Below are 27455 nucleotides of genomic sequence, written 5' to 3' on the forward strand. Positions count from 1 at the left end.
CCACTTCTACCTTTCATTTCTTTAGGTTCTGGACTGGCTGTCAAATCACGGAGAGGTGTTCATCAGAAAGAACACAGGCATTGGCAGGAATCTTCAGAAAGCGAGAGTATACCAAAAAAGCCACGAGCATTTCGAAAATGTGGCTCAGGTAAGCAGAAGCTGTTTTTATACTACCAAAAATATAATGAAAGATAATCTTTTTCTCTTAGAATACGTACACCAACGCCGATAAACTACTCGCGGCCGCCGAAGAATTGGCGCAAACGGGCGAGTGCGACCCTGACGAAATTTACTCGGTCGCTCATGAGCTGGAAGCGCACGTTTCATCGTTTGCCGCCAGAGTGGAGCAGCGTCGGAGGCGTCTCGATCTCGCCGTCCTTTTCTACACGCATGAGAAAGATCTGAGCAACTGGGTGGACGAGCTCAGGCAGGACCTGCAGGTTAGCCCAGAAATTGATAACGAAAAATTAGTTTGAGTTTTCGGGGCATTAAATGGTGTGTGTTCTATGAGTGTTTTCTGATGCAGTTTCCTTCAACCCATTTGTATTTTATTTAAATAGTTTATACATGTTTAATTACTCGCGGAGGCATTATGAATCGCGCCCTTCAGCTCTGACGAAGTGGTGTTTGTCATCGCTACGCTATGGACAACGGTCGGCATTGCCAGAAATTATCCGGGAAGATGTTCATCATTCGCGGAACGGAACTAATAAATGTATCCAATTACCGTCCTCCACCTGAATATTATTTTCCTGAATCGCGCCCTTCAGCTTTGAAAAGGTGGTGTACGTCATCGCTACAATATCGCAGGTGCTATGGGCAACGGTAGGGATTGCCAAAAATTATCCAGGACATTTTCATCATTCGCGGAACGAAACTAATAAACGTACCCAATTCCCGGCATCCACCTGAATATTATTTTCCTGAATCGCGCCCTTCAGTTTTGAAAAGGTGGTGTACGTCATCGCTACAATATCGCAGGTGCTATGGGCAACGGTAGGGATTGCCAAAAATTATCCAGGACGTTTTCATCATTCGCGGAACGAAACTAATAAACGTATCCAATTACCGTCCTCCACCTGAATATTATTTTCCTGAATCGCGCCCTTCATGCTTGAAAAGGTGGTGTACGTCATCGCTACAGTATTGCGGGTGTTATGGGCAACGGTCAGCATTGCCAGAAATTATCCAGGAGGTTTTCATCATTCGCGGAACGAAACTAATAAACGTATCCAATTCCTGGTATCCACCTGAATATTATTTTTCTGAATCGCGCCCTTCAGCTTTGAAAAGGTGGTGTACGTCATCGCTACAGTATCGCGGGTGCTATGGGCAACGGTCGGGATTGCCAAAAATTATCCAGGACGTTTTCATCATTCGCGGAACGAAACTAATAAACGTATCCAATTCCTGGTATCCACCTGAATATTATTTTTCTGAATCCCGCCCTTCAGTCTTGAAAAGGTGGTGTACGTCATCGCTAAAGTATCGCGGGTGCTATGGGCAACGGTAGGGATTGCCAAAAATTATCCAAGATGTTTTCATCATTCGCGGAACGAAACTAATAAACGTACCCAATTCCCGGCATCCACCTGAATATTATTTTCCTGAATCGCGCCCTTTACCTTTGAAGAGGTGGTGTACGTCATCGCTACAGTATCTCGGGTGCTATGGACAACGGCCGGCATTGCTAGAAATTATCCGGGAAGATGTTCATCATTCGCGGAACGGAACTAATAAACGTATCCAATTCCCGGCATCCACCTGAATATTATTTTCCTGAATCGGCATTCTCCTGAATATTTTCCAGCAAGAACGATATTTTTATACCAATAAATAATCGAGATACACAGTATTAAATTCACAGTATTGAAATTTATGATGGAAGTTGTCCAAAAAAGTATCTAATGAGTATATGTTTATTGAACAATTATGGCAGTGGCAACACGTTTGGAAAGAAACTTCACTAAGATTACAGGCATTCTGTGTTCTTCTACGGTTTACGATGAAAACCTACTTGTTTCCAACTCTGTAATTTTTTTTTTCTATCACAGTGTGATGAAAGCGTTGCGGAAAGCTTAGAAGCGACGGAACGACTTCTGGAACAAACCGTTCAACACCGCCAGCAAAGCCTCGACGTTTGTGCGTCCACCATAGCTCAAGGAGAAGCTCTCTTACAGGAACTAAGGTAACACCGAGACCTTCAGTATATTGCAGGCTTAACGTACCGTTCTTCTACAGATCAATAGCCGAGATGGACTCGACGGGATCCGTGTCAGCTGTCGAATCCGCCTTGGACCGTCTAGCGAAGCAAAGGAACGACCTCGAGGAACTGTGGACGGAGCGAAAGCTCCGCCTGGATCTGTGCCTCAGGCTACGGCTGTTCGAGAGGGACGCTCTCGAAGTCTCCTCCCAGCTAGAGATGTGGTCAGAAGACCTGCAGCACTGCGAGCTCACGAGGGATATTTCAAAGGCGGAGCAGTTCCTAAGGTTGCACAACGAAAGCGTCGGTCAGATGCAGAACACGACGTACCAGATCTTGCAGCAGGGTCAGGAGTTGGTGCAGGTTTTCGAGAGCTCGGGGATCGTTATAATGGCGGATGGGCAGTACAACGCTCAGACGAGGGTAAGTGATGTTTATGCAGTCGACGGTCTTGGGAGCGAGTGACATATGACAACAGAAGCTTCGTGGGCTGGTGCACTCTTCATGAAGTCTTTGCCAAGTGGCTCTTGAACTCTCTATTTATTTTAGGTCCAAGTTCTGCTGGAGTTTCTCCACGATAGAGAGATTGACTTGGAGGAACTGATCGAAATGAAACGCCTAAAGCTCGAGCAGTGCATTCAGCTGGGGCAGTTTCAGAACGACGCCAACCAGGTCATCAGCTGGATTAGGAACGGCGAATCGATGCTCATGGCGAATTTCACCATTCCGAATAGTTTGGCTGACGCAGAGGTGCTCAAGAAGGAGCACGAGCAGTTCCAGGTGGCGATAGAGAAGACACACACTTCTGCTGTTCAGGTAAAGAGGGTTGTACTAGTACAGAATGACTTTGGCGTTGATTTTTCCATAGAACAACTACTTGGTATTGGACATGTAAATTCATACTTGATATAATTAGTTTTTGGAGTTGAAATGTCAAGGTTTTGCTCACTATTTTTTTCGATTACCATGGCGTAGTGTATCAGGAGTATCCGAGGAGTGAGTTCTGCGTCAATCTCATAGATGGCGTTTCAGTAAGGGGGGGTTTCTTTAACCTCACTTTGTCTGGCTTGTTCTTTAAGGACAGTTGAGCCCAGAAACGTATTTGTGGTTCTCCTAGCGCCACTGAGGAGGCCTACGGCGGGTCGAAATAGCGCTATCTGGTGTTGAATCACGAATGCGTTGTTCACAACCAATTGTGATACGTCTTCAGTTGGTCAATTTGGACGACTCATGTTTGCAATAAACGGAGATGTATGTTCTGTCTTCGTATATCATTTGCAGAAGAAAAGGATGTCACATAAAAGTATTAATTTCATCGTGTATTTTGTTGATGACGGATTTGTAATGATTTGTTGCCTCAAGTGTAGGGCCTTTCCGTTCCCCCTGTTTACTTCAACTTTTTTCACTTCTCCTCCCTCTAGGTTTTTAGTTTCACCCATTGTTTAGGCATCACCTTACTTATACCTCACTATTTATAGACTGGGAGCCCGTGACAGAAATTTCGACCTCATTTTTTACCGTCTGCCTTTTTTAGAGGATATATTTACAGCCACAAGCAACAGTATTATGCGTTGAATGAATTTTTTCCCATGTTACACATGCTTAAACATCAACTCTTGTTTGCATAAAAAAGTTTCTTTGACCACCATTTTACCGTCTACCATTCAAGCGACCGGAAGGCTAGGTTACGCAACCCACAAAAAATAATGAGTTTTTTGCATGAATTTTTTATTTAACCACAAAATTTTTAACTAAAATCAATTTTCTACCGTCTGCCAAGCACAGCGTAGACTAACAGTAGCATGAAATGAACGAATTTTGATAAGGCAGACGGTTTGTAGGTGTATTAATAATTTATACGCATTAGTTAATTTTTTTTACAGTGTCTCTGAACCATTTTTACTGTCTGCCTCTTGATTGTAATAAAGTCCCATAATTAAAATGTCCTGCAACAACTGTTGGCAGACAAATTGGCAATGTTTTAAGTGTAGGCAGACGCGAATGAACTTGCAAAAAAATTAATAACCATTTTTTTGGACAAATAAAAAATTCATGCTTTAGCTAGAACACCATGTAACCGTCTGCCAATTATTTTTTATGGGTTGTGTAACCTAGCCTTCCGGTTGCATGAATGGCAGACGTTAAACTGTTGGTCAAAGAAGCTTTTTTTTATGCAAACTAGAGTTAATGTTTAAGCATGTGTAACATGGGGAAAAAAATCGTTTAACGCATAATACTGTTGCTTGAGGCTGTAAATATGTCCTCTGAAAAAGACAGATGGTAAAAAATGCGGTCAAAATTTCTGTCACTGGCTCCCGGTCTTTTATACAGACGGGGTATTTCAAAATTCAATGTATCCGCTGCAACAGGTCAAGCACCGTGCGGACTCTCTGATCAACGGCAACCACTACGACCCGCAGAGCATCAAAGACATCTCCGAGGAGGTGACCAAGAGATGGCAGCAGCTGGTGACGTGCGCGGAGGAGCGCCACAAACTAGTCACGGCCAGCTTGAACTTTTACAAGACGGCCGAGCAGGTGTGCTCCGTGTTGGACAGTCTCGAAAGGGAGTACCGCAGGGACGAGGACTGGTGCTCGACGGGCCAGCCGAACAACGACAAGACTACGGCCATCTCGCAACTCATCAACAAGCATCAGGAGCAGAAGGAGGCGTTCTTGAAGGCGTGCACGTTGGCCAGGAGGACGGCGGAGACTTTCTTGAAGTATACGACGAGGAGTTTGCAGTTTTATAACTATCCGAAGACGAGCGGGAACCATGAGGCTAGGGTGAAAGGTTAGTGGTAGTTTTAATCGAGAACGGATCCGACGTAATCAAAAAATGCAAAGAATATTTCCTTGAGAACGAGAGATCGGGTTGGACGATAGCAAGTGAAAATCGAGCGTTCAGCATGGGGCTTGAACTACCGACTCTCACATCGGCCGATTGACTGAGTGGAGTGAACAAAGCACCCACGTCGAACGGCCTGGCTACCGATCGACCAATATATCTCAAGTAATTTGATTTTCAAAACAACACAAAAAATTTGAAAAAATTGATGAAATCTTTATTGAAATCGATAGAACGATCAATATAATTTGATGTTTGAAGATGATTTCATGCAAATGGTTTCCGCGGCTCCGCTTTAGATGGCCCATGCGCAAGGTCCAGTTTTGGCACACTCTCTCTTACATATCGACCGGTATTTCACGTATAAATGTTTCAATATTGGCTTCCAGAGCGTCAGTCGTTGCTGATTTATCCCTGTAGACATGAGCCTCAACATGACCCCACAAGAAATAATCCAAAGGCGTTAAATCACACGATCTAGGCGGCAAATTGACGGGCCCCAAACGTGAGATAAATTGTTCACCGAAGGCGGCTCTTAATTGGGCCATTGTTTCGCGTGATGCCGTGTGACATCATGCCACACGGCACGCGACACACGATGTAGCAGATTACAGCCGGTTCTGGGCCTCCCCCCACCACTATGACGTATTAATTGCTTTTTTTGTTGTTGTTTAGTAATATCAAGGCGATGTGACCTTGAAGCGTCTGGTACATGGATCGTTCAGAATTTTTTTCATATGAGATTTTGTGTGCGTGTGTGTGTGACATAGTGACGTAGTTACATTTGATTGGTGTGTGTGTGTGTGAGAGAATGCATGGTACAGGGTTTCATCATGTGCTTGTCTATGTACAAACATACGTCTGCATACTTCGAAGATCCTTCAAGTAATGAATGTTCCATCGGTGTGAGCCCACCAAGTTAGTAGTGGTGTGACGTCACAGCAGCAACCGTTCAACGGTAAGAGAGCGAGATGTTCACTCCACGACGTGGGGCTGAGTAATGCGTAATCATCGGTGTGCCCTCACCTTTCTCGATGCGATGAAGGCTGTGACGTAACGCATCGCTCTAGCCTCGATATCGATGGTGACACGCAGGCAGCCGAGGACTGTCTGCCTAACGTCAGCCCTTTACGAGAGCACAACGACCACTGCCTGTTCGTATCGATATCTGTTATCGCATCCAGCTGGGAGGTGGGGTTGGCGCATGTAGCTGAGAGGTGGGGTTGGCTATGACGTCTTGATGGACCCGATCAGACTGTATTTAAGAAGCGGACGATTGTTGGTTATGTCAGTTTACATCAAGTGAGTTAGTGAGAACGTATCATATAAAATGTATTCCTGTGACTGTGGTAAATGATAATCTTCGCGACACACGAAGACGGTGCCACATGCCACGTATCCATTCAACCAGAAATGTGTCTCGTCGCTGAACGCAATTTTTCGATAAAAATGTGGATCTTCCTCCAACTTTGCCAGCGCCCATTCACCAAATGTTACACGTTGTGGGAGGTCGTGTGGCTTCAATTCTTGCACCAGCTTTATCTTATAAGTTTTTACACCGAAATCCTCTAGCAAAATTTTCCACGTAGTGGAGGAACAGAGGCCTAATTGCTGCGAACGGTGGCGAATCGACATTTCACGGTCATCGCGAACACTGGCGGATACAGCCGCAATAATTTCTTCGGTCCTCACTCTACGTATGCATGTTGGTGGTTTAATGTCCAATAATTTGCCAGCGTTGTTCATTCGTAAGTCGATTCATGGTTAAATTAGAGACCAAACTGAACAAGTTTGACAATGACACAAGACACGATTCACGCGTGATCTGTCAAAAACAGTGTGGCTAAAAAGATACCAGCAAAAAAACTCATCGGGATTGTTCCATTCAAAATGAATAAATTGATTTATTGATTGATATAACCGGTTTGGAAGATTTATGTTTTCAATTTTAATATGATTCATTGAAAAAAAAACTCGAGGTTCATTCATTGTTGTGATGATCAGAGTTCACGCAGTTTTCATTCAACATTTCCCTTCCGATGTCAGTTATAATCGAAGGAAAATCGTAGGTATTCTGGAGAAGCTGCTGAGCCAGGAGAACATGGTGCTGGAGCACTGGACGCAACGCAAGAAACGACTGGATCAGTGCCAGCAGTTCGTTCTGTTCGAGAGATCTGCCAAACAGGCCATCGAGTGGATTCACGACACTGGTAAGTACAGGATCGTCGCCAGCTTCACGTTTCCTTTTTACCGTACTATTTTCCAAAGGGGAATGCTATCTGACTACCCATGCGACGAACTTGGGCAACAGCATCGAAGAGACGGAGAGCCTGCTGCGTGAGCACAACGAATTCAAAGGCACTGCCAAAGAGACCAAAGAACGCGTGAAACTGCTCATCCAGCTGGCAGACAGTTTGGTGGAAAAGGGGCATGCACACGCTTGTTCGATCAAGCAATGGGTGGCTGCTGTGGATAACAGGTGGGGCAATGAATTTATCGATATTTCAAACTTGAGTCAGCCATTTTTTATTGGTCAATCATTCCAGTGACGTCATTCCACTATTAGGATCAATAAACTTCCCAAAGCTCTTCAAGTTGTAGTGAAGCAGAAAAAGTACTTTCTGTTCTCTTGTAAATTTAAAATTTCCAAGTCACCCCAGATTCTATATTATGTGCCCTTAGAAATTTTGGGGTTTCGAAAAAATTTACTAACAGAACAAACCTTTTTTGCCAGCACTATGCTTCAATCTCGACTAAATTTCAGGGCATCACTAGATTTCACTCGTGTGAATACCTCACATTTTAAATCAAAGGGGGTATATTTAGGAGAGATATCTTTTTGGCTTTCTACTTCAACATCTTTATACAAAAATAATTGAGAAACGGCAATATAATTTCAGTAACAGGGATAATTTCAATAGGAAGGAAGTGACAATTAACATTAGTAAAATCTGGCTACCTGTCCTTAATTGTACACAAATGAGGTCATTCCACGAAGAACTGGTCAAGGAAGAGCACAAAATTTCTATCACTAAATAAGTTAACAGACAGATTTAGAGACAAATCAAGAGTTGCCATCGATTGCACATTTTTTATTCAGTTCAGTCTTCCTACTAGTGAAATTACTATTCATATCCCTGTATATTGACAGAGAATTGGAACTTATGTCGCAGAATGAATCCGAAGCAATATCACACCAAAACAGTTTATCTCAGTATTTTTTCAGTTTTAAACATTGTGAACCAATCTCCACCATGTATAATTATTAATAAAAAATCTGGGATAGATCATTCGTTATATTCACATAACTCCATTTTTCTTCTAAAAATGTTTTTCTTCAAGAAGATTCCTAACAATTCAAATGTTTTCTAATTCTGAATATTCAGCAACAAATTTCCAAAATGGTGTATCTCGGTAATCACTTTATTCCATATCAATTTGCTGTGGAGCCAAAATTCAAATTTTGCAAGTGTAAATCTGACGAAAAAGTGTTTTTATACTAATTTTTTGTTGACTAGGTCAAAAAACTATTAGTCTGTTGAAAGTAAACAAAGTTTTTGTGCATTCAAATTGTTAAAATCGTTCGGTTTGAATTAAATCTTCTATAGTGTGAGGTAAGCATTTTGTCATTCCTTAGCAAAGTATCTAAAAGTTGATTGATTGTTGTAATGTGTTCCAATATTGGCCACATCTCACCATGTTTTGAAGACAATGAATTCAACATAAACAATGAATTCAATACACAAACTGCCCACACACTAGAACTGTAACACTTTTTTCGACGCGAGTGTCATCAACCATTTTAGTGTCATCCGGACATGATCTACACTGGATTCAGTCTGAACTTTCATAATAAAAAACTGATTGTCACACTTTTTCATTTTATCACCAAGGTATGAGAGGATTGTGCTTCTTACTGACTCTAGTTTTTTTCAAATATTGTATTGTCTTTATTTTCCCAAAAAAATTGAATGTTTATGGATAGGGATAAACTAAAGATTCAAATTTAACAAAATAATGACATATTGAACAAGAAAACACGAGAAATTAATATGAGCAGTCAACATTGAGTTTGAGTAAAAGGTATTGAAAACTAAAATGTGTTTATGTGTCTGTGGCGCGCGTGTACGTGGCGCGTGTGTATGTGTCTGTGGCACGTCTGTGTGTGTATGTGGCGCGCGTGCATGTGGCGCGCGTGCATGTGGCGCGTGTGTTTGTGTCGCATGTGTATGTGGAAGTGGGGCGCGCGCGCGTCTGTGTGGCGCGTGTGTGTCTGTGTGGCGTGTCTGACTGTATCTCGTGTATGTCTGAGGCTTGTGTGGCGTGTATGTGTGTGTGTGGCGTGTCTGACTGTGTCTCGTGTATGTCTGTGGCTTGTGTGGCGTTCATGTGTGTGTGTATGTATGTGTGGCGCGCGTGTTTCTGTGTGGCATGTCTGACTGTATCTCGTGTATGTCTGTGGCTTGTGTGGCGTGCATGTATGTATGTGTAACGCGCGTGTGTCTGTGTGGCATGTCTGACTGTGTCTGACTGTATCTCGTGTATGTCTGAGGCTTGTGTGGCATGTTTGTGTGTGTGTGTGTGTCTGTGTGGCGTGTGTGTGTCTGTGTGGCGTGTCTGACTGTGTCTCGTGTATGTCTGTGGCTTGTGTGGTGTGCATGTGTGTGTGTGTTGGTGTTTGTAGGGGTCTATTATCTTTAATCATAATTTGTCACAAGTTTTACTTTTCAAGGCTTTTGTCAGTTTATTCAGAAGTTTGATTATTCTTGTTTATGTATATTATGAATTGTTGAGAATAACCTCATCTTAATTCATTTAAGTTTTGAATTTTTTATATAAGTATCTGAAGCCCATTTACTCCCCATATATGTTCGAATTAAATCGTCTTATTTCCTACTTAACTTCACACCATTCTTTAATACGTGTACAATTCGGGTTCAAAATTAAAATAAATGAAGTTTTAAAAATGAACAGAGAGAAGTACTACTTTGTAGGAATTGTCTGCCATTCTGTCACAAGACTGTCAATTTTCAAAAACTTGGTGTTATATTTAATTGCACGGAATGACGTCAAAGGAATGCTTTACGGTGATAATAATAGTGAGAAGGCAGTTGTGTTCATCACTTTATTTGTTAATATGTTGAATTTTGAAGGTACAAAGACTTCAGTTCCCGAATGGAACAATATAGGCAGCAGCTCGAGGAAACTCTTGGCATCCAAGAGGAAGAGAGCGAGAAGAAGGAGATGTCTTTCGACAGGAACTCTGATCCGAACCTCGAATCGAAAATGAAAGATGTCGCCGCTAAAGATCTGAAAGAATTGAACGAAGAGAAGAGGAGATCTGCTAGGAGGAAAGAGTAAGTTTTTAATCCCAATTCCTTTTTTTTTTCTACTTTGAAACTGACTTGTTTATTTCTTTTAAAAAACACTGCAACCTCTTAGATTTATTGAGTTTTTCCTCTCACATGATTTCATGACACTCATTCAAAGGTCATGAATGAACTGCATCAATATTCACAAGGGTGCACATAATGTGGCCTTCCCGGTATTGATCATACATTAAAATTTTACTTCTTTTAAAACTTGAAATCAAATTGTTGAGGTCGCATATAAAGGACATTGATCAACATTTCTAATGTGTGTATATATACATGTTGTTTGTGTATATATGTTCGTGCGTGTGTATATACCCACACTCGTGGCCTGTGTGACTTTGTGGCGTGTGTCTGTCGCGTGTGTGTCTATGTGGCATGTGACTATATGGAATGTGTATCTGTGAGGCGCGCGCGTGTCTGTATGTGACGTGTGACACGTGTGTCTATATGCCGTGTATTTGTGTGGCATTGGCATGCGTGTCTATGAGGCGTGTGTCTGTGCAGAATGTCAGTCTATGTGGCGTGTGTGTTGTGGGGCAAGTCTATATGGCTCTATTTGATGTTGTGGCATGTGTGTCGATGTTATGTGCCTGTGTGGCCCATCGTGGCGCGGGCGTGTCTGTGTGGCATTGCCTATTGTGGCGTGTGCCTGTATGGCTCTGACCATTGTGGTGTGTGTGGCTTGTGTATATATGGCGTCTGTGGCTCTTAGTGTTTGTGCGCGCCTATGTGGCCACTGCGGCGTGAGTGTGTGTCTGAGTAGTGCGCGTGGAGTGTGTGACTATGTGGCGCGTATGTGTGTCTTGTGTGGCGCGTATGTGTGTCTATGTAGCTCTATGTGGCGTGTATGTTTGTGTAGCGTGTGTGTCTATGTAGCTCACGTGTGGCTTTGTGCGCGTCTGTGTAGCTTTATGTGGTCAGTGTCCATGGAGCTCTATGTGGCATGTGTCCGTGTGGTTCTGTATGTATGTGTGGCTCTGTGACGTGTGTCTATATGGCGTGTGTGTGTGTGTGTGGTTATATCTGGCGTGTTATGGCGCGCTCGTGTTTATTCAGCTCTATGTGGCGTGTGTATGTGTAGCTCTATGTGGCGTGTGTATGTGTGGCTCTATGTAGCGTGTGTATGTGTGGCTCTATGTGGCGTGTGTTGGCCCACGCGTTTATTTGGCTCTATGTGGTCGTTGTAGTATGTGTGCGTGTGTGTGTTCGGTTCCGAACAGTAGAGAATTTTTTCCTGTGAGAAATTACCAAGTCCGTTTATTTTAAGATTCATCATGGCGGAACTGCTCCAAACCGAACGGACTTACGTCAAGGATTTGGAAACCTGCATAAACTGCTTCATGCTCGAGCTGCGCGCCGGCGAATCCATTCCGAACACGCTCCAGGACAAGGAGGGGGTCATCTTCGGCAATATGGAGGAGATATACAACTTTCACAAGTCGGTGTTCATCAGAGAACTCGAAAAGTACGAGACGATGCCTGAAGACGTGGGGCATTGCTTCGTCACCTGGGCGCAGAAGTTCGACATGTACGTCCACTACTGCAAGAACAAGCCGGAGAGCAACAGTCTGCTCGTGCAGCACGGCGGCAGCTACTTCGAGGAGCTACAGAAGAAGCACAAGGTGGAACACCCGATAGCTGCGTATCTGATCAAGCCGGTGCAGAGGATAACTAAGTATCAGCTGCTGCTGAAGGATCTGCAGAGCTGCTGCCAGGAAGGACAAGGAGAGATAAAGGTGGGTGGAAGGTTGAGAATTTGGGGGACGTTGAAATCCTTTTTCACGACGTGACCCGTTCAAAACGGAAGACCATTGTAAAACAAATTTTACAACCAATCGGAATGCTTCATATTGTCTTTGTTCAGGACGGTTTGGAGGTGATGCTGAACGTGCCGAAAAAAGCGAACGACGTGATGCATCTGTCCCTGCTCGAAGGCTGTGACATCTCTTTGGATAAGCTAGGAGAAGTCGTGTTGCAGGACGCCTTCAGCGTGTGGGATCCGAAGCAGTTGATCCGCAAGGGAAGGGACAGGCATATTTTTCTGTTTGAAATGTATTTGGTGTTCACCAAAGAAGTTAAGGATTCAGCTGGCAAGGTGAAATATATATACAAGAACAAGTTGATGGTGAGTATTTTTGAAGTTTTGGGGTTTTTTGTTGAAGATTTTCGGAGCTTGAGGAGAAAAATATGTCTGTAACAGTTTTTTCAAAACGGCCTTCACCAATAAAAAGACAGTTTTTTTCAAGTCTGATTATTTTTATGGTTATTCATCTGTTTGTTAATCGAACAATCTATCAGCTCCAACCATATATTTTACTATGTTGTCCTGAATTGACCATATTCACGTAAAAATGGTTTTTGATAAAAATCTCATATATATTTTTTGGTAAGAATCTCATATATTGTTTTGGCTAATGCCAGATAGAAGTCGAAGCCATAGGTAGCATTTTTTTTGTAAGAATCTCATATATATTTTTGGCTAATGCCGGATAGAATTCAGGGTCATAAGTAGCATTTTTTTGGCCAATACTGGATAGAAGTTGGGGTCATAAGTGACATTTTTTTGGCTAGTACCGAATATAATTCCGATTCATAATTAGCATTTTTTGTAAGAATCTCATTTTTTGTCAATACTGGATGAAAATCGGGGTCAATAGTAGCATTTTTGGCTAATACTGGATAGAAGTCAGGGTCATAAGTAGCATTTTTTGGTAAGAATATGATATCTATTTTTTGGTAAAACCGGGTAGGAGTCGGGGTCATAAGTGGCTTTTTTTGGCTAATATCGGATAGAAGTCGGGGTCATAAGTAGCATTTTTTTTGCTAGTATGGATAGAAGTCGAAGTCATAGGTAACATTGTTTTTGTAAGAATTTCATATAATTTTTTGGCTTATATTGGATAGAAGTCAGGGTCATAAGTAGCATTTTTTGGCTAGTACGGGATAGAAGTCAAAGTCATGGATAGCATTTTTTTTGGCAAGGATCTTTTTTTTTCGGCTAGTACCGGATAGAAGTCGGGGTCATGATAGTTTTTTTTGTGTGAAAATATCACATATTTTTTGGCTACTACCGAATAGAAGTCGGGATCATAAGTAGCATATTTTGGCCAATACTGGATAGAAGTTGGGGTCATAAGTGACATTTTTTTGGCTAGTACCGGATATAAGTCCGATTCATAATTAGCATTTTTTGTAAGAATCTCATTTTTTGTCAATACTGGATGAAAGTCGGGGTCAATAGTAGCATTTTTGGCTAATATTGGATAGAAGTCAGGGTCATAAGTAGCATTTTTTGGTAAGAATATGATATCTATTTTTTGGTAAAACCGGATAGGAGTCGGGGTCATAAGTGGCATTTTTTGGCTAATATCGGATAGAAGTCGGGGTCATAAGTAGCATTTTTTTTGCTAGTATGGATAGAAGTCGAAGTCATAGGTAACATTTTTTTTGTAAGAATTTCATATAATTTTTTGGCTTATATTGGATAGAAGTCAGGGTCATAAGTAGCATTTTTTGGCTAGTACGGGATAGAAGTCAAAGTCATGGATAGCATTTTTTTGGCAAGGATCTTTATTTTCGGCTAGTACCGGATAGAAGTCGGGGTCATGATAGTTTTTTTTGTGTGAAAATATCACATATTTTTTGGCTACTACCGAATAGAAGTCGGGATCATAAGTAGCATTTTTTTGGCCAATACTGGATAGAAGTTGGGGTCATAAGTGACCTTTTTTTGGCTAGTACCGGATATAAGTCCGATTCATAATTAGCATTTTTTGTAAGAATCTCATTTTTTGTCAATACTGGATGAAAGTCGGGGTCAATAGTAGCATTTTTTGCTAATACTGGATAGAAGTCAGGGTCATAAGTAGCATTTTTTGGTAAGAATATGATATCTATTTTTTGGTAAAACCGGGTAGGAGTCGGGGTCATAAGTGGCATTTTTTGTCTAATATCGGATAGAAGTCGGGGTCATAAGTAGCATTTTTTTTGCTAGTATGGGATAGAAGTCAAAGTCATGGGTAGCAATTTTTTTTTGTAAGAATTTTTGTTCTGCTAGTACCGGATAGAAGTCGGGGTCATGATAGTTTTTTTTTAGTAAACTTATCACATATTTTTTGGCTACTAGGATAGAAGTCTATATCATAAGTAGCATTTTTTGGCTAGTACCGGATGGACGTTCGATTCATAAAGAGCATTTTTTGATAATATCATTTTTCGCCAGTACTGGATGAAAGTCGGGGTCATAAGTCGCATTTTTTTGGCTTATACAGGATAGAAGTCGGGGTCATAAGCAGCGTTTTTTTGTAAGAATATCATATATACTTTTTGGTTACCGGATAGAAGTCGGGGTCATAAGTGGCATTTTTTGGCTAATATCGGATAGAAGTCGGAGTCATAGGTAGCATTTTTTAGTAAGAATCGCATACATATTTTTTGGCTAATACCGGATATAAATTGGGGTCATAGATTTTTTTTTTTTGGTAATGATCTCATTTTTTACCAATACTGGATAGAAGTCGGTGTCATAAGTAACATTTTTTTGGCTAGTACCGGATAAAAGTTGGATTCATAGGTAGCATTTTGTTTTTGTAAGAATGTCATATATTTTTTTGGCTAATACCGGATAGAAGTCGGTGTCATAGTAACATTTTTTTGGTGAGAATCTCTAATATTTTTTGCTAGTACCTGATGGGAGTTGGGGTCATAGGTATCCTGTTTTCGTAAGAATCTCATCTTGATTCAATTGTGCTGGTGTTCCGATTCAAATGTTTCTCTACCTGTCTATATCTCAAAACGTGAGTATTTTCTCCTGTAAATTCCTTTTTCGATATCATCAGGCCTCTGAAATGGGCGTAACGGAACACATGGAAGGCGACGAATGCAAATTTGCTGTGTGGACTGGCCGAGCTCCTATGTCAGACTATCGCATCGTCCTTCGAGCTTCTTCCCTCGACACCAAGCAGCTGTGGGTGAAGAAACTCCGAGAGGTCATCCAGGAGACCTATTTCAGTGGGTCCCTTCCACTTTCGTTGCCGAAGAGTCCCGCCAAACTGAAGCCGCTCAGCCAAAGATCGAGCAGGTGAGGAATCTTTTCATCTCTGGTGTCTGTTTCAGGAAATTGTTAATGGTTGGTATTTGTGTTACTGTTTTCTTATTTTTCAGAGATATGGAGGAGTGTAATTCTTTGGATGAAAGTGTCGAGAATCTGGATCGTAATTCTTTGGCTTCGTTCGGATCTGGAAATACGACTGATTCTGATAAGGTGAGTGCGCATGTTTTTGTTTTACATTTTTTTTAATTTAATTTATCAAAAAAATTCTCATATTATACAGTGTGACCCATTTTTAATGGAAACGCCCCCCTAAAATTTGAAGTTGTAAACCGATTTTAACAATTTTTTTTTGAAATGTCAAGTACTAAAAGGTCTACCTTTGAAATGTTTATTAAAGTTTCAGGGCATACTACGATATTTTTTCTTAGTCGAAAATTGGGATTTTTTATTAGCGATTTTTTTATTGAAAAAATCACTACGCCACTGGATTCAGAGTGCCTCTAAACAGGTGTGACCAAAATTTCATGAAAAAATATTCATTATTAACAAAGTTATGACAACTCAAAAATTCTAAAACTCACACAGCTAACAGTCACAAAAAACACCCTATATCAACAGATATAGCCATGAGAATATTTTTTTATGATTTCAACAATAAAGTGCTGCCAGATGAAAAAAAACAAATAGCGTAAATATTTTTAATGAAAATAACCGAATTACATTCAAGTTTTCACGTAAATTAACTAAAACTAAGACCTAATATTTCAATTTAAATCTTAGTTGCCATGGAAATTATATTACAGTTTGACACTTGTGAAACATTTAAGTGTACTATTGTCAACAATATTCACCTTACAGTTCTTCGAATTATTTTGTGTCATGGCTGCAAGATTGAGCGTAAGAGAGAAAATTGAACTTGTACGTCTTTCGGGAGATGACGTTAGAAGTGCTAGAGAGGTTTGTAGAGTATTCAATGAGAGACATCCAGATCGTCCTCGTATTAGCTGCGGTATGGTGAATAAAATAAATAAAATATTCAATGAAACTGGTGCAGTATTAAAAATGATGTTGAAGAGTAATCCTGTACAAAGACGAAACAGGAATGACAGGAATGATCAAATCATTTTAGATTATTTCGACGAAGCAAGACGCCTGGAATATTGTTCATGGGCCCAAGGGGAATATTTAAACAATAGAAATTTCCTAAAAAATATTTTATATACCGACGAAGCCATTTTCACTACAAATGGAGTAGTGTCATCACAGAATTGTCGCTATTGGGCAGCGGATAATCGTAACTGGGTAATAAACTGTAAAAGCCAGTATTCCCAAAAAATCAACGTCTGGTGTGGGATATTGAACGAACGAATTATTGGTCCTTTTTTTTTTTTGAGGAAAACATTAATGCGCAGACGTTTCAAGAATTTTTAAACACAGAGTTTTGGGATGCTATTCACGAGCTGCCAATCAATGAACGATGAAATTTAATTGTCCAGTTAGATGGGTGTTCAGTTTATTATGCCAGAGCTGTGAGGCAATGGCTTAACGAACATTTTCCAAACCGATGGATAGGCCGTGGTAGTCCGTTTATAGAGTGGCCACCCAGATCTCCAGACCTCACAGTTTTGGACTTTTTTCTCTGGGGACTTCTCACACAAAAGGTTTAAATATTTACGCTATTTGTTTTTTTCATCTGGCGGCACTTTATTGTTGAAATCATAAAAAAAATGATATATTGTGACTGTTAGCTGTGTGAGTTTCCGAATTTTTGAGTTAATAATGAATATTTTTTTATGAAAATTTGGTCACACCTGTTTAGAGGCACTCTGAATCCAGTGGCGTAGTGATTTTTTTAATAAAAAATCCCAATTTTCGACTAAGAAAAAATATCGAAGTATGCCCTGAAACTTTAATAAAAATTTCAAATTTTGTCCCAAGGTAGACCTTTTAGTACTTGACATTAAAAAAAAAAATTATTAAAATCGATTTACAACTTCAAATTTTAGGGGGGGTGTTTCCATTGAAAATGGGTCACACTGTATAATTTTAAACTACAATAAATTGTTGGAGTTCATCAATATTGGGATTTATCAATATTTGATTTTTTGTTTGAAGGTGATTGACAATGTTTCATGATGAATTTCATTAGTTCGGACTTCCATTCTCTTATCTTATCCCCGAAAAAACCAATAAAAAAGAAAAATTAAAAAAGAATAGCTGAAAATAATAATTACATAAGGCAAAAAACCCTGAAATGAAAGTACAGTGAAATAAAATAGAAGTGAAAATATAACAATTAAACAACAAATGAAAAAATAAAAAATTACTTCACGAAGTTTTGATTGTTAGTATCCACATTCGTCTTCGTGATGCTAACTGGACTAATTCCTCCGAGAGATGACTATTTATGGGTCATTCGAGTAGGTACTTTCACTATCTCCTATTTTCACTTCACCGGTTCAGCGGGAGATGGAATCACACCTTAAAAGGTAAGACCTCGTTAATCCTTAGCTCGACAAATTTCTACTTCTGAGGGTTGTCTTTCGTAGGGGTGCGACAGCCGGTTAACGAAAAAACAGAACAGAACATCAATGTTTTTTCAAACTAGAGACAGAAAGTTGATTTTTCAGATATCGTTTTACTCCGCATGTAGAGCTGAACGTCCTACGATTGTTTAACCAGGCATTTGGCAATGATATTATTAATGAACGAACTGCTTGACGTTCGTTTGCGAAATTTCGTTCCGGAGATTTCAGCCTCAAAGATGAGCCTCGAAATGATCGACCTACAGTAATCCAGGACGAGGGTTTGCGGTCCCTGGTGGGGACTGGCCCATCACAAACGGTGCGTGAGATGGCGGAAGAACTGGACGCCAGCTCATATGGCGTTTTAGATGGTTTAATACGTATTGGAAAGGTCGAAAAGCTTGAGAAGCTTCACTCGTTTTCATAATATCGTCGAATGACATTACTGGCTGGATGGCGCGCGCGCTTTTATATGAGGCAGCGGGCGGGCCTAGTACTTTCGAGAATGGAGACTAGAAACTTCTCACTTCGCATTGATGCTTACCGCCATCTATTGTACAGTTTGACATCTATCGGGCACGTAATAGTTACCGTCTAGTCCCCTAGATGGCGTTACACGAGGAAACGCGCGTTAAGCGTAAAGGAGCGGTAACGTTTGTGTTAAAAGCAATCTTCTCTGTGTCCTTTACTGCCCACCTACAGGCCTCCAGCGCCCAGAAGGGGGCGTTATCGCCCACTTTGAGAAAGACTGCTCTACGACAACATGAGACGTTCAGGACAGGACCGTTTGTCGACAGGAACTTTTTCTTAGGACAATCGCCGTACTTCTCTGCCTCTCTCTCTCTCATATCGTTTCGTTTTCATCGATTTATCGACGTATATCGGACGCGTGTGTATTCTTCCGTCGTCCCTATTAAAAACTGATGACGCTTGTGACGAACTGCGAATTTGGCGTCATAAAGTGACGCGCTCGACCTAACGCGTCGCGGCGTCGCCCCCAGACCCGGGGAGGAAAAAAAGCGCCTGTCCGTATTCTTTAGTACGGTCGAATTCTTGTGCGTGATCTAATTCAAGTCATGCGGGATCAGCGAACACCTCGAAAGGGTTGCCCCCTCGACGGGGGCGGCGGCCGGGAAAATCCTACACGCCGTCAGGTGGCACTAACACGAATGAAAAAAAAAAAATGAAAATGCTTCGTATTCTCGTACGTGCAATTAAACTGGGTGGAAAACGAGGGGTAAAAATGTGGAGGGTCGTTTAGGGTATCGAACACGACCCGTACTCAGTTGGTGAGGGAGCGGCTTATTATCGACAAAAAATAACTAAATGCTGAATTTCTAGGTGGATTTTCAATATGATATGGAATATGAGCTAATTTATCCAACAACAATCTGGATTTGAATTGAAGGGGTTATATTTTTAGGAGTGATTAATTTTTGGGAAAGAAAGTTTTTGGCCTTCTACTACTCCATCTTGATACAAAGAAAGGATGAGGGTGTCTTCCAAAGAAAAGAAGGAAGGAATCAATTTCAAAATAAGTAACTCTATACATGGATGTGTAGATCATGCATACTGAAAGAAAGTCCTCCTGAAAACAGCTACTTTCATATAAATATTGAATTACACGAAAGAAAAAAAATTCTTTCGAAACAAATACTTCTATATGAACACTGAATTATAGAGAAGATACTTTTCTCTACTCAGTTTGTATTTCAAACATTCGTTATGGAATAAAAATCAGATATCATTCACATGAGTTCTACTTTAAATGAATGGTAACAAATTGCACTTACATGGAACACTGTCATCCTCACTGGTATACATCGATGTTTCGCCTTAAGACACTTGCCCTAAGGCTCTTCAGTACCAAATTGGATAACATTATAGAAAATACACACACTTCATTCATGAATTACGATTTTTAATGTCACGGAATAAGCTTGAACTGCTTATGTCATCGATGACATCGTAATGACATTCATTCACCTATTTGATTCAATCCCAGCCAAGAGGAATCTTATTTGAATTGAAAGGGTTATATTTTTAGGAGTAATTAATTTTTGGGAAAGAAAGTTTTTGGCTTGATACAAAAAAGGATGAGGGAATCTTCCAAAGAAAGGAAGTAATCAATTTGAAAATAAGTAACTCTATACATGGATGTGTAGATCATGCAAAGAAGTAACTTTCAGACACAAACTGAAAGAAAGTCCTCCTGAAACAGCTACTTTCATATAAACATTGAATTACAATTACACATCCATGTAGAGAGTTACTTATTTTCGAATTGATTACTTCCTTCCTTCCTTTGGAAGATTCCCTCATCCTTTATCAAGATGGAGTAGCAGAAAACCAAAAACTTTCTTTCCCAACAATCTGGACTTTTTTATCTGTCGTTCCTTTTTGGCATACTCAGTTTTTTTCAAATAATCTCATTCTGACGTTTGTTAACAAAAGTTCATTTATGATTGAAGTCATATCGAAAGATGTCTCTTCAATTTCCATAATAGAAATAGTTTTGGAAGAACTGTCATTGAAAATTTACTGAAAAAAGATAATGAAATAAGCCTTTAAAATTTAAATATCAATATATATCAATTCACAGAGAATGCTGCAGGAAGGCTTAGAAACGCTTGAATATTATTATTCTCCTCAATTTTACAGTTCATGTTTCAAATGAAAAATAATGTGCTTCATTTCTCTATTAATTACTCGCACACACAAACTGTCTCAGGTGTAATCACTTTTCCAATAAAACTTCTTAAACCTAATGCTTTGAAAAATTTGGAAGAAATTTAACCTCAAATCACACTTTCATAAGTATTTATGTTGCATTGTATAAAAACAAAAGTCTGTACATACACAGGGAGGAACACTGGTTTAAGAGAAAATTCAAAGAAGCCGCATACATGCTATGCTGTCCAACAATATGTTCAGCCAATGTGTGCAGTCATTCATTCAATATGGATATTGATATTGATGATATTGATAATAATCACTTTCTTGATATATCAAGCTTCAGTGAAAAGGAAGTATACGAGGCACTGAGTTCGCTCAAGCCTAAAAAGACCACTGGTCCAGATGACATTCCAACTTTCATCCTAAAAGATTGTGCACTTGTGCTTGCTCGTCCTCTAACTATACTAATTAATATCTGCTTAAGATCGGCTACAATACCAAGGATCTGGAAATCATCAAAAGTCTGTCCCATTTTCAAGAAAGGAGATAGACGAGATATTTCAAATTATCGGACTATCTCTATTATATGCAACTTTGCAAAGGTTTTTGAGATTCTGCTGGAGCGAGCTATATATCGGCATGTTAGTTGCAATATAAGTATAAACCAACACGGTTTTATGAAAAATCGTTCAACGGTCACCAATCTTCTGACTGTAACCCAACATATTGCTGAATCTATTGATAATAGGCCTTCGACAGGCTTGACCATGGCATTCTACTGAACAAACTAGTAGCCTTTGGATTATCTCCATCCTTAATTGCACTCTTTCAGTTGTATTTACGGAATCGAAAACAATGTGTTCAGCTCAACGGTTTCAAATCTACCGAATATAGTGCTTCTTCCGGTGTTCCACAAGGTTCAAATCTGGGACCGTCGCTCTTCAATATATTCATTAATGGTATTGCAGATGTTATAGATGTGTATTTCCTTTTATATGCCGATGATCTAAAACTATACTGCCTCGTTGAGAATATAAATGATTGTGTGAACCTCTCAGCAAACGTAGGACGGGTTGTAGAATGGCGTTATCGAAATAACTTGTCGCTGAATCCGGATAAATGTGAGGTCATGTCCTACAGTTTGAAAACGAATATCTTGATCTTTGATTATTCAATAGAAAAGGTTTCCCTGGTGAGACCAGAAATATTTACTGATCTTGGCGTCACATTTGACACTGCACTATCATTTACTAGGCATATCGATAATGTTGTAACCTCCTCCTGTCATTTGTACGGATTAATTACACGTAACAGTAGTGATTTCAAAGAAACTTCGACCTTGAAAACTTTATTCTATGCCTTCATAAGATCAAAGTTAGAATACGCGTCAGTTGTGTGGATCCCCTTTTATCAATATCACATTGATAGAATAGAAGCAATTCAACGACGATTTTCAAAACTGCTAAGCCTAAAAACCGATGGCATTTATCCTCCAATAGAAACAACCCGCTCTGAATTGCTACAAAAGCATAACTTTTGCAGTCTCGAAAAAATGCGTGAATATTATAGTGTTGCACTAACCTATAAAATTATCAAAAGCATAGAATCTGTTCCAGACACCCGAGTACTTTCTATATAAAAACATCTCGCACAAATGTTTTGGAGAATTCTCCGATCCATACCATGTGTAAAGTGACAAATTCTGTTAGCGATAATTTAGACATATTTAGTTGCAAATTGTCAAATATAAAATCCCACTTCCTAAAATAATTGTTTTGTCACCTATAATAAATATAAAATGTGTAGTCTTTATAGTCACTTGTTTGTATTGTTTTTAGTGTTTGTAGACTTTACAGTCACTTGTTTGTGATGTATTCATTAAAATCTGTTATTTCCTACTCTGTAATTGGGCTATGTTCTGTAGAGTATTGTATTACAAATAAATAAATAAATATTATATCACATTTTGGGGTCTCCGATATACTTATGAGGAATATTCATTACTCAAAGAAAGAACTTTGAAATTTATCTGAATCCTAAGTCGTATTTGCTAAATTTCTTGAAAAAAAAATATTGTGGTAAATTATGAAGAAAATCGGCCCCAAAACGGTTCCTTGCGGTTCACCATACGTTTTCTTTTTCTCTCCACTTATGCATTTTAAGATTTTGAATTTTTGTTCATGATTCTCCAGAGGTACATTCTTATATCCGATGATTTGACTACAGCACTACTCAGAGCATACATCTCCCGTCCCCACCGATCACTCTTCTCTCACCTTCCGCGCGCGCCGTCTCTCGCATCTCGTCGGCAGTGAAGTGACGCGCTCCACGCACTCTACGCGCCCGGCGCACCTCTCGGCGGCGGTGGCTCCTTCGACCGACTTCCAGCCGCCGCCAGTATAATGCCGGGCCTGCCCCGCGACACACGCAGACCACAGTGCCGCCGCCCCGTCATCGCCGTCGATGACCGTCGATCGTTAGGCCGCCGCCGCCGATGTAGGTCGCAGCGAAAATGATTGATGGTCGCCGGCACCGCCATCCGGATCTACCGTACCGCCGCCGGAAAAAAGTGAAGCCGCCGCTACGACAAGGCGGGTCTCGCTGAAGATTTCATCGTTACTATTACTACTGTATCTTCTGATAAGTGTTGGGTATCGAGTTTATCTCTGATGGGCTATGGGGGTGTCGTGGGGATCGGATGTTTCGCTGGATTTTTACGGGGGCGGCGCAGTAAAGGAGATTGAGATGGAAATAGTTCAAGAAAGATTATCTCTTGATGCAAAATAGATATTGATCTAGGGCTTACAGCATAATCTAGCTGGAATGATGTTGAATACGGAAAAACTATCAGAGATTTGTAAATTTTCCAATTTGACCTTCAGTTTCAAGGTCAGGTCATAAATCGTAAACATTTCCCGGGGTGATATGATAGGTATATGATAGGTATATTTCTTCCTCAACAGTAGAGGGAAGGTCAAAAAAATTAGTGGTTGTACGACGAAGGAAATTGGAAAACAACAGAGCTCTGAGGTTTCAAAAATTCTACAGAGATTCACTTGCATTATCAAAAGCTAGAATTTAGCTCGGAGGCTTCTCAAAATGAGAAATGGTTCGTTTCAAAAGGAAAATATTCAGCTCAGAGATAGGTCACCTTTTGACTTTTGGTCCATCCCTATGAATAACTTGATCCACACCATGTTTTAGCACTAACTCCAACAGATCTGGTTGGCGGAACTGTTGAGGAAAACATTTTGCTTCGTTACTTTTCTTGTTTGTAACATAGGAACCATAAGAGTTTGCATCCCAAATCGTCCAGTCTACTTGTACTTTCCCTTACAACAAAGGAGCTGTGGATCTTTGAGTGTCTACAGAATGGTGCTGGATGGAGCATGCGGTGTTGGATTTTGTCCTCAATATGATCTCTAACCATGAGAAACAAGACGTAAGAATAAGCCAATGCATGGGATCTTCTTCTTCATGTTGAGGAGACTCATCAGCTGACTAAAATCTGGTAATCCGATGCTTTTCTGTGAGCTACTTTGGACATACTTGTTTATGCTAATCCGAGGCATCCGAGAGGCATTTGATCACCTCCTTTAGGTTCCTGTGCTCAACATCTTGGTCTACCATTGTGTTGCGCTTGATTTTTCTAAGACATTTCACCGTGTGTGGCTTGAGGATTTACTGGCCAAGCTTCTATGCTATGGCTAATCGGATCATTTTTGTGTATGGCTCTCCAGCTTCCTGTAAGAACGTTCCCTGGAATTGGTCGTCGATGGATGTCTTAAGAATACTTTTACCATCGACGCTGGTGTTCCCCAGGGATCCATATTGTCTCCAACCCTCTTTTTATTGTATATCGGCGACTTATTGGAAAAAACCAAGAATCCAATGACAGCACACTTGTCTAGTCATTCCGTTTAGATTTTCACCGGCAGCCGGAGGTGGCATATCTTGAAGAGGATCTAGAAGTAATTTCGAATGGGGTGAAAGTAACCTGTTTCAATTTAATGCCAGAAAAACCCTGATAAACCCAAGATAAATGTCTCTGAACTGGATATAATGATGTCAAGATAGACAATTCCGCTTTCTGCTTCGATAAGTTTGTTGGGGGTTAAAATGGACATCAATAAGTCTTGGCCCAACCATGTTGTTGGAATTGCAAAGGCTGCTTCTCAAAAGCTTGAAACACTGTTCCGAACAAGTAAACCGTACACACCTCAGCAACTTTTGATGCTTTCTAAAGCTCTGGATTCCATCCAGAGGAGAGCCATCCACCTGATTGTAAACACGAACATCACTCTCATGATAGAAATGACCAGAGACTGGATCTGTCATGTGGCGCATGTAACCAGGTTTTTCTATTATCATGATCTCGTGCTGAGGAATGAGAAGGGCCAATTTGTTTGGAATTAGCCTCAGACATAAAGCTGACTAGCCTCAATGACCAAAGCCGCAACCACTCAGAACTCCGGAGGAAATGATCATGATCTCGTGCTGAGGAATGAGAAGGGCCAATTTGTTTGGAATTAGCCTCAGGCATAAAGCTGATTAGCCTCAATGACCAAAGCCGCAACCACTCAGAACTCCCGGAGGAAATGTTTTCCCTTTAGGATTTCTGGAATGTTTCCTAACCTACTTTTCAATGTTTTGTTTGTACCTGCTTGTATTGAAATTGTGAAAATCCTATTCCCGGACTATTTCCATTAAACTGATGATTTTCTCCTCTACATCGAAATTGATCAGCTGAACATCCGATTCTTACCATAACCTGATATCTCGTACACCAGAATGACCACTTGGTTGTTACCTTTTTCTAGGACCGAATAAATAACCCTTTTTTTTTGTAAATCTTTACTTAATATTACTGGAGTTTTTTCCCAACACCAAATCGTTATTTTTAACACCGCGACACGTGTTTCGATCACCAAGTGATCATCTTCCTCTTTGATTAAAACTGAGTTTCAATCTTCCTCTTTGAGGATGATCACTTGGTGATCGAAACTCGTGTCGTGGTGTTAAAAATAACGATTTGGTGTTGGGAAAAAACTCCAGTAATATTCATTACTACACCAAAGGTTCCAAACAGTGCATCATAAAAATCTTTACTTAACTGAATAAACTCAATATTAACCTCATTTTTGCCTAGACTCAGACGTTCATCAGAAACGTTTGTTGCTTGAAAGAAGGTTTTTGAGTTTTATTGATCTTCGAATTTTGTTGTGGAGATGTGTTGAAAATATAACTAATTTCCCAAAAATATTTTAAAATCTTTGACGTTCAGAGCAATGGGGAATGTTCCTCCTGACGAAAATCAAGTAGTTTTCATAGAAGACCTCTAAAACAACGCATTTCAAACTCATTTCAACCTTTTTCTTTAAAACATTATTTAAATACTTAAAAAAGAGAAATCAAATAATGCAATCAACGTTTAAAGGGATTCGTTTCTATTTTACCATCTGGCAACATTGGTTATAGCTAATAAAGGACAATGAATCTGTTACCTGTATGGGACAAACAAAGATGCCATATTTCAGAGGCGTGCTGTTCTGTTTGCTTGTGTTCCGAGTTCCGAGACATTCTGTGACATACGACATTTTGTGCACCTAACCTATCTTCCTCTATATAAATAAATAACAAAACAACTGTTGTTTATGTGGCTTGTGGAGGTGGTATTGAACTATAAGTTATATTTTGCCTCAATTGCTGATTTATAAAGATAATTTTCCTTTTTTAAAGTAGAATATCTAGGTAGGTACGTATAAATTATTTCAACTTGATGTAGGCGCTGTTGCCAATATGTGAATCAGAAACAAATCCCTTTAAAAATTAAAACCCAACATTTGAAACATCAATTTGAATACTTTTCGAAGGGAATTTGAAAAACTCATGAATTAAACTCAACTTTATTTTGTTCAAGCTTGCATTTGCTGTAATTCCCCATTGTTCTGCTTTTCAAGAGTGGTCAGTCTGGAAGAATTGCAACAGGTCTGATGATGGCCTTGAATTTGTTTCATAAATGTAGTTACCTTTGACATGTAAGTTCCTAATTCGACCTAATCCTTCTCTAGCTAAAACCTCAGGTAAAAACCTACTATCCGTACTTTATACCTGGTCTATTAAAAAAAATTGAGGTAATTTTCATTTTTCCCAAAAAATATTCATTTATTAATCGATTTATATTTTGTCTCCTTCAAAGTATTTCCAATCCTCGAGAACAGCAGCTATATACTGATTTTTATCACTATGGTTAGGTTAGGTTAGGTCTAAAGTGAGTGGGTCTATTCGACCCTCCACCGCAACCCGCAAGGGTTTATTATGGCTCACACCTATTCACACTCAGCCAAACAAACCCAGCTTCTTAACGAATCCGATTAGTTTTTATGGTGAGTGGTGTTTCAGGTCAGATGGTAAGCGTACTGCTCTGCCAAACTCTAAGAACCTAATTCCGTCCCCAGCGGGGCAGGCACAAAGTGTATGCTCTGCTGTTTCATCATTTTCCCAACAGAGGCGACACACACTGTCTTCCGACAATCCAAGTCTCTGCATATGATGATTCAAATGACAATGACCTGCAAGAAGGCCTGTTAGACATCGTAGTTCATCCCTACTGTAGTCCAACATCTGTTTGGTATCAAGCTTCGAAGGGTAAATAAACGCCTTAACCAATCCTGGAATCCAGACCAGAGACAATCTGTTAAGTCTTCCTATCAAGGAGTGTCGTTTTTGGCAATTTGCTACCAATTTAGACGTTGCTCGAAAGGAGCCAAGAGCTA

The 27455-nt window shown here is 40.1% G+C and overlaps 1 protein-coding gene across 4 annotated transcripts in view; it reads left to right on the top strand.

Moving 5' to 3' along the window:
* Positions 1–27455, top strand: part of trio (trio Rho guanine nucleotide exchange factor) — a 109879-nt gene that overhangs the window by 22466 nt on the left and 59958 nt on the right. For all 4 annotated transcript variants that reach the window (XM_074171343.1, XM_074171354.1, XM_074171359.1 and 1 more), the window contains exons 11-23: positions 26–148; positions 210–440; positions 2055–2188; positions 2242–2626; positions 2753–3019; positions 4573–4996; positions 7120–7260; positions 7319–7529; positions 10204–10407; positions 11693–12161; positions 12290–12550; positions 15264–15505; positions 15589–15688. In XM_074171343.1, the coding sequence (XP_074027444.1) occupies positions 26–148; positions 210–440; positions 2055–2188; positions 2242–2626; positions 2753–3019; positions 4573–4996; positions 7120–7260; positions 7319–7529; positions 10204–10407; positions 11693–12161; positions 12290–12550; positions 15264–15505; positions 15589–15688 (3192 nt within the window). The remainder of the gene's footprint in view (positions 1–25; positions 149–209; positions 441–2054; positions 2189–2241; positions 2627–2752; positions 3020–4572; positions 4997–7119; positions 7261–7318; positions 7530–10203; positions 10408–11692; positions 12162–12289; positions 12551–15263; positions 15506–15588; positions 15689–27455) is intronic.

This window comes from Leptinotarsa decemlineata, unplaced genomic scaffold (genome assembly GCF_025532065.1).
Source record: "Leptinotarsa decemlineata unplaced genomic scaffold, Ldec_3_MD MMD2_P_RNA_scaffold_12, whole genome shotgun sequence".
Lineage (NCBI taxonomy): Eukaryota > Metazoa > Arthropoda > Insecta > Coleoptera > Chrysomelidae > Leptinotarsa > Leptinotarsa decemlineata.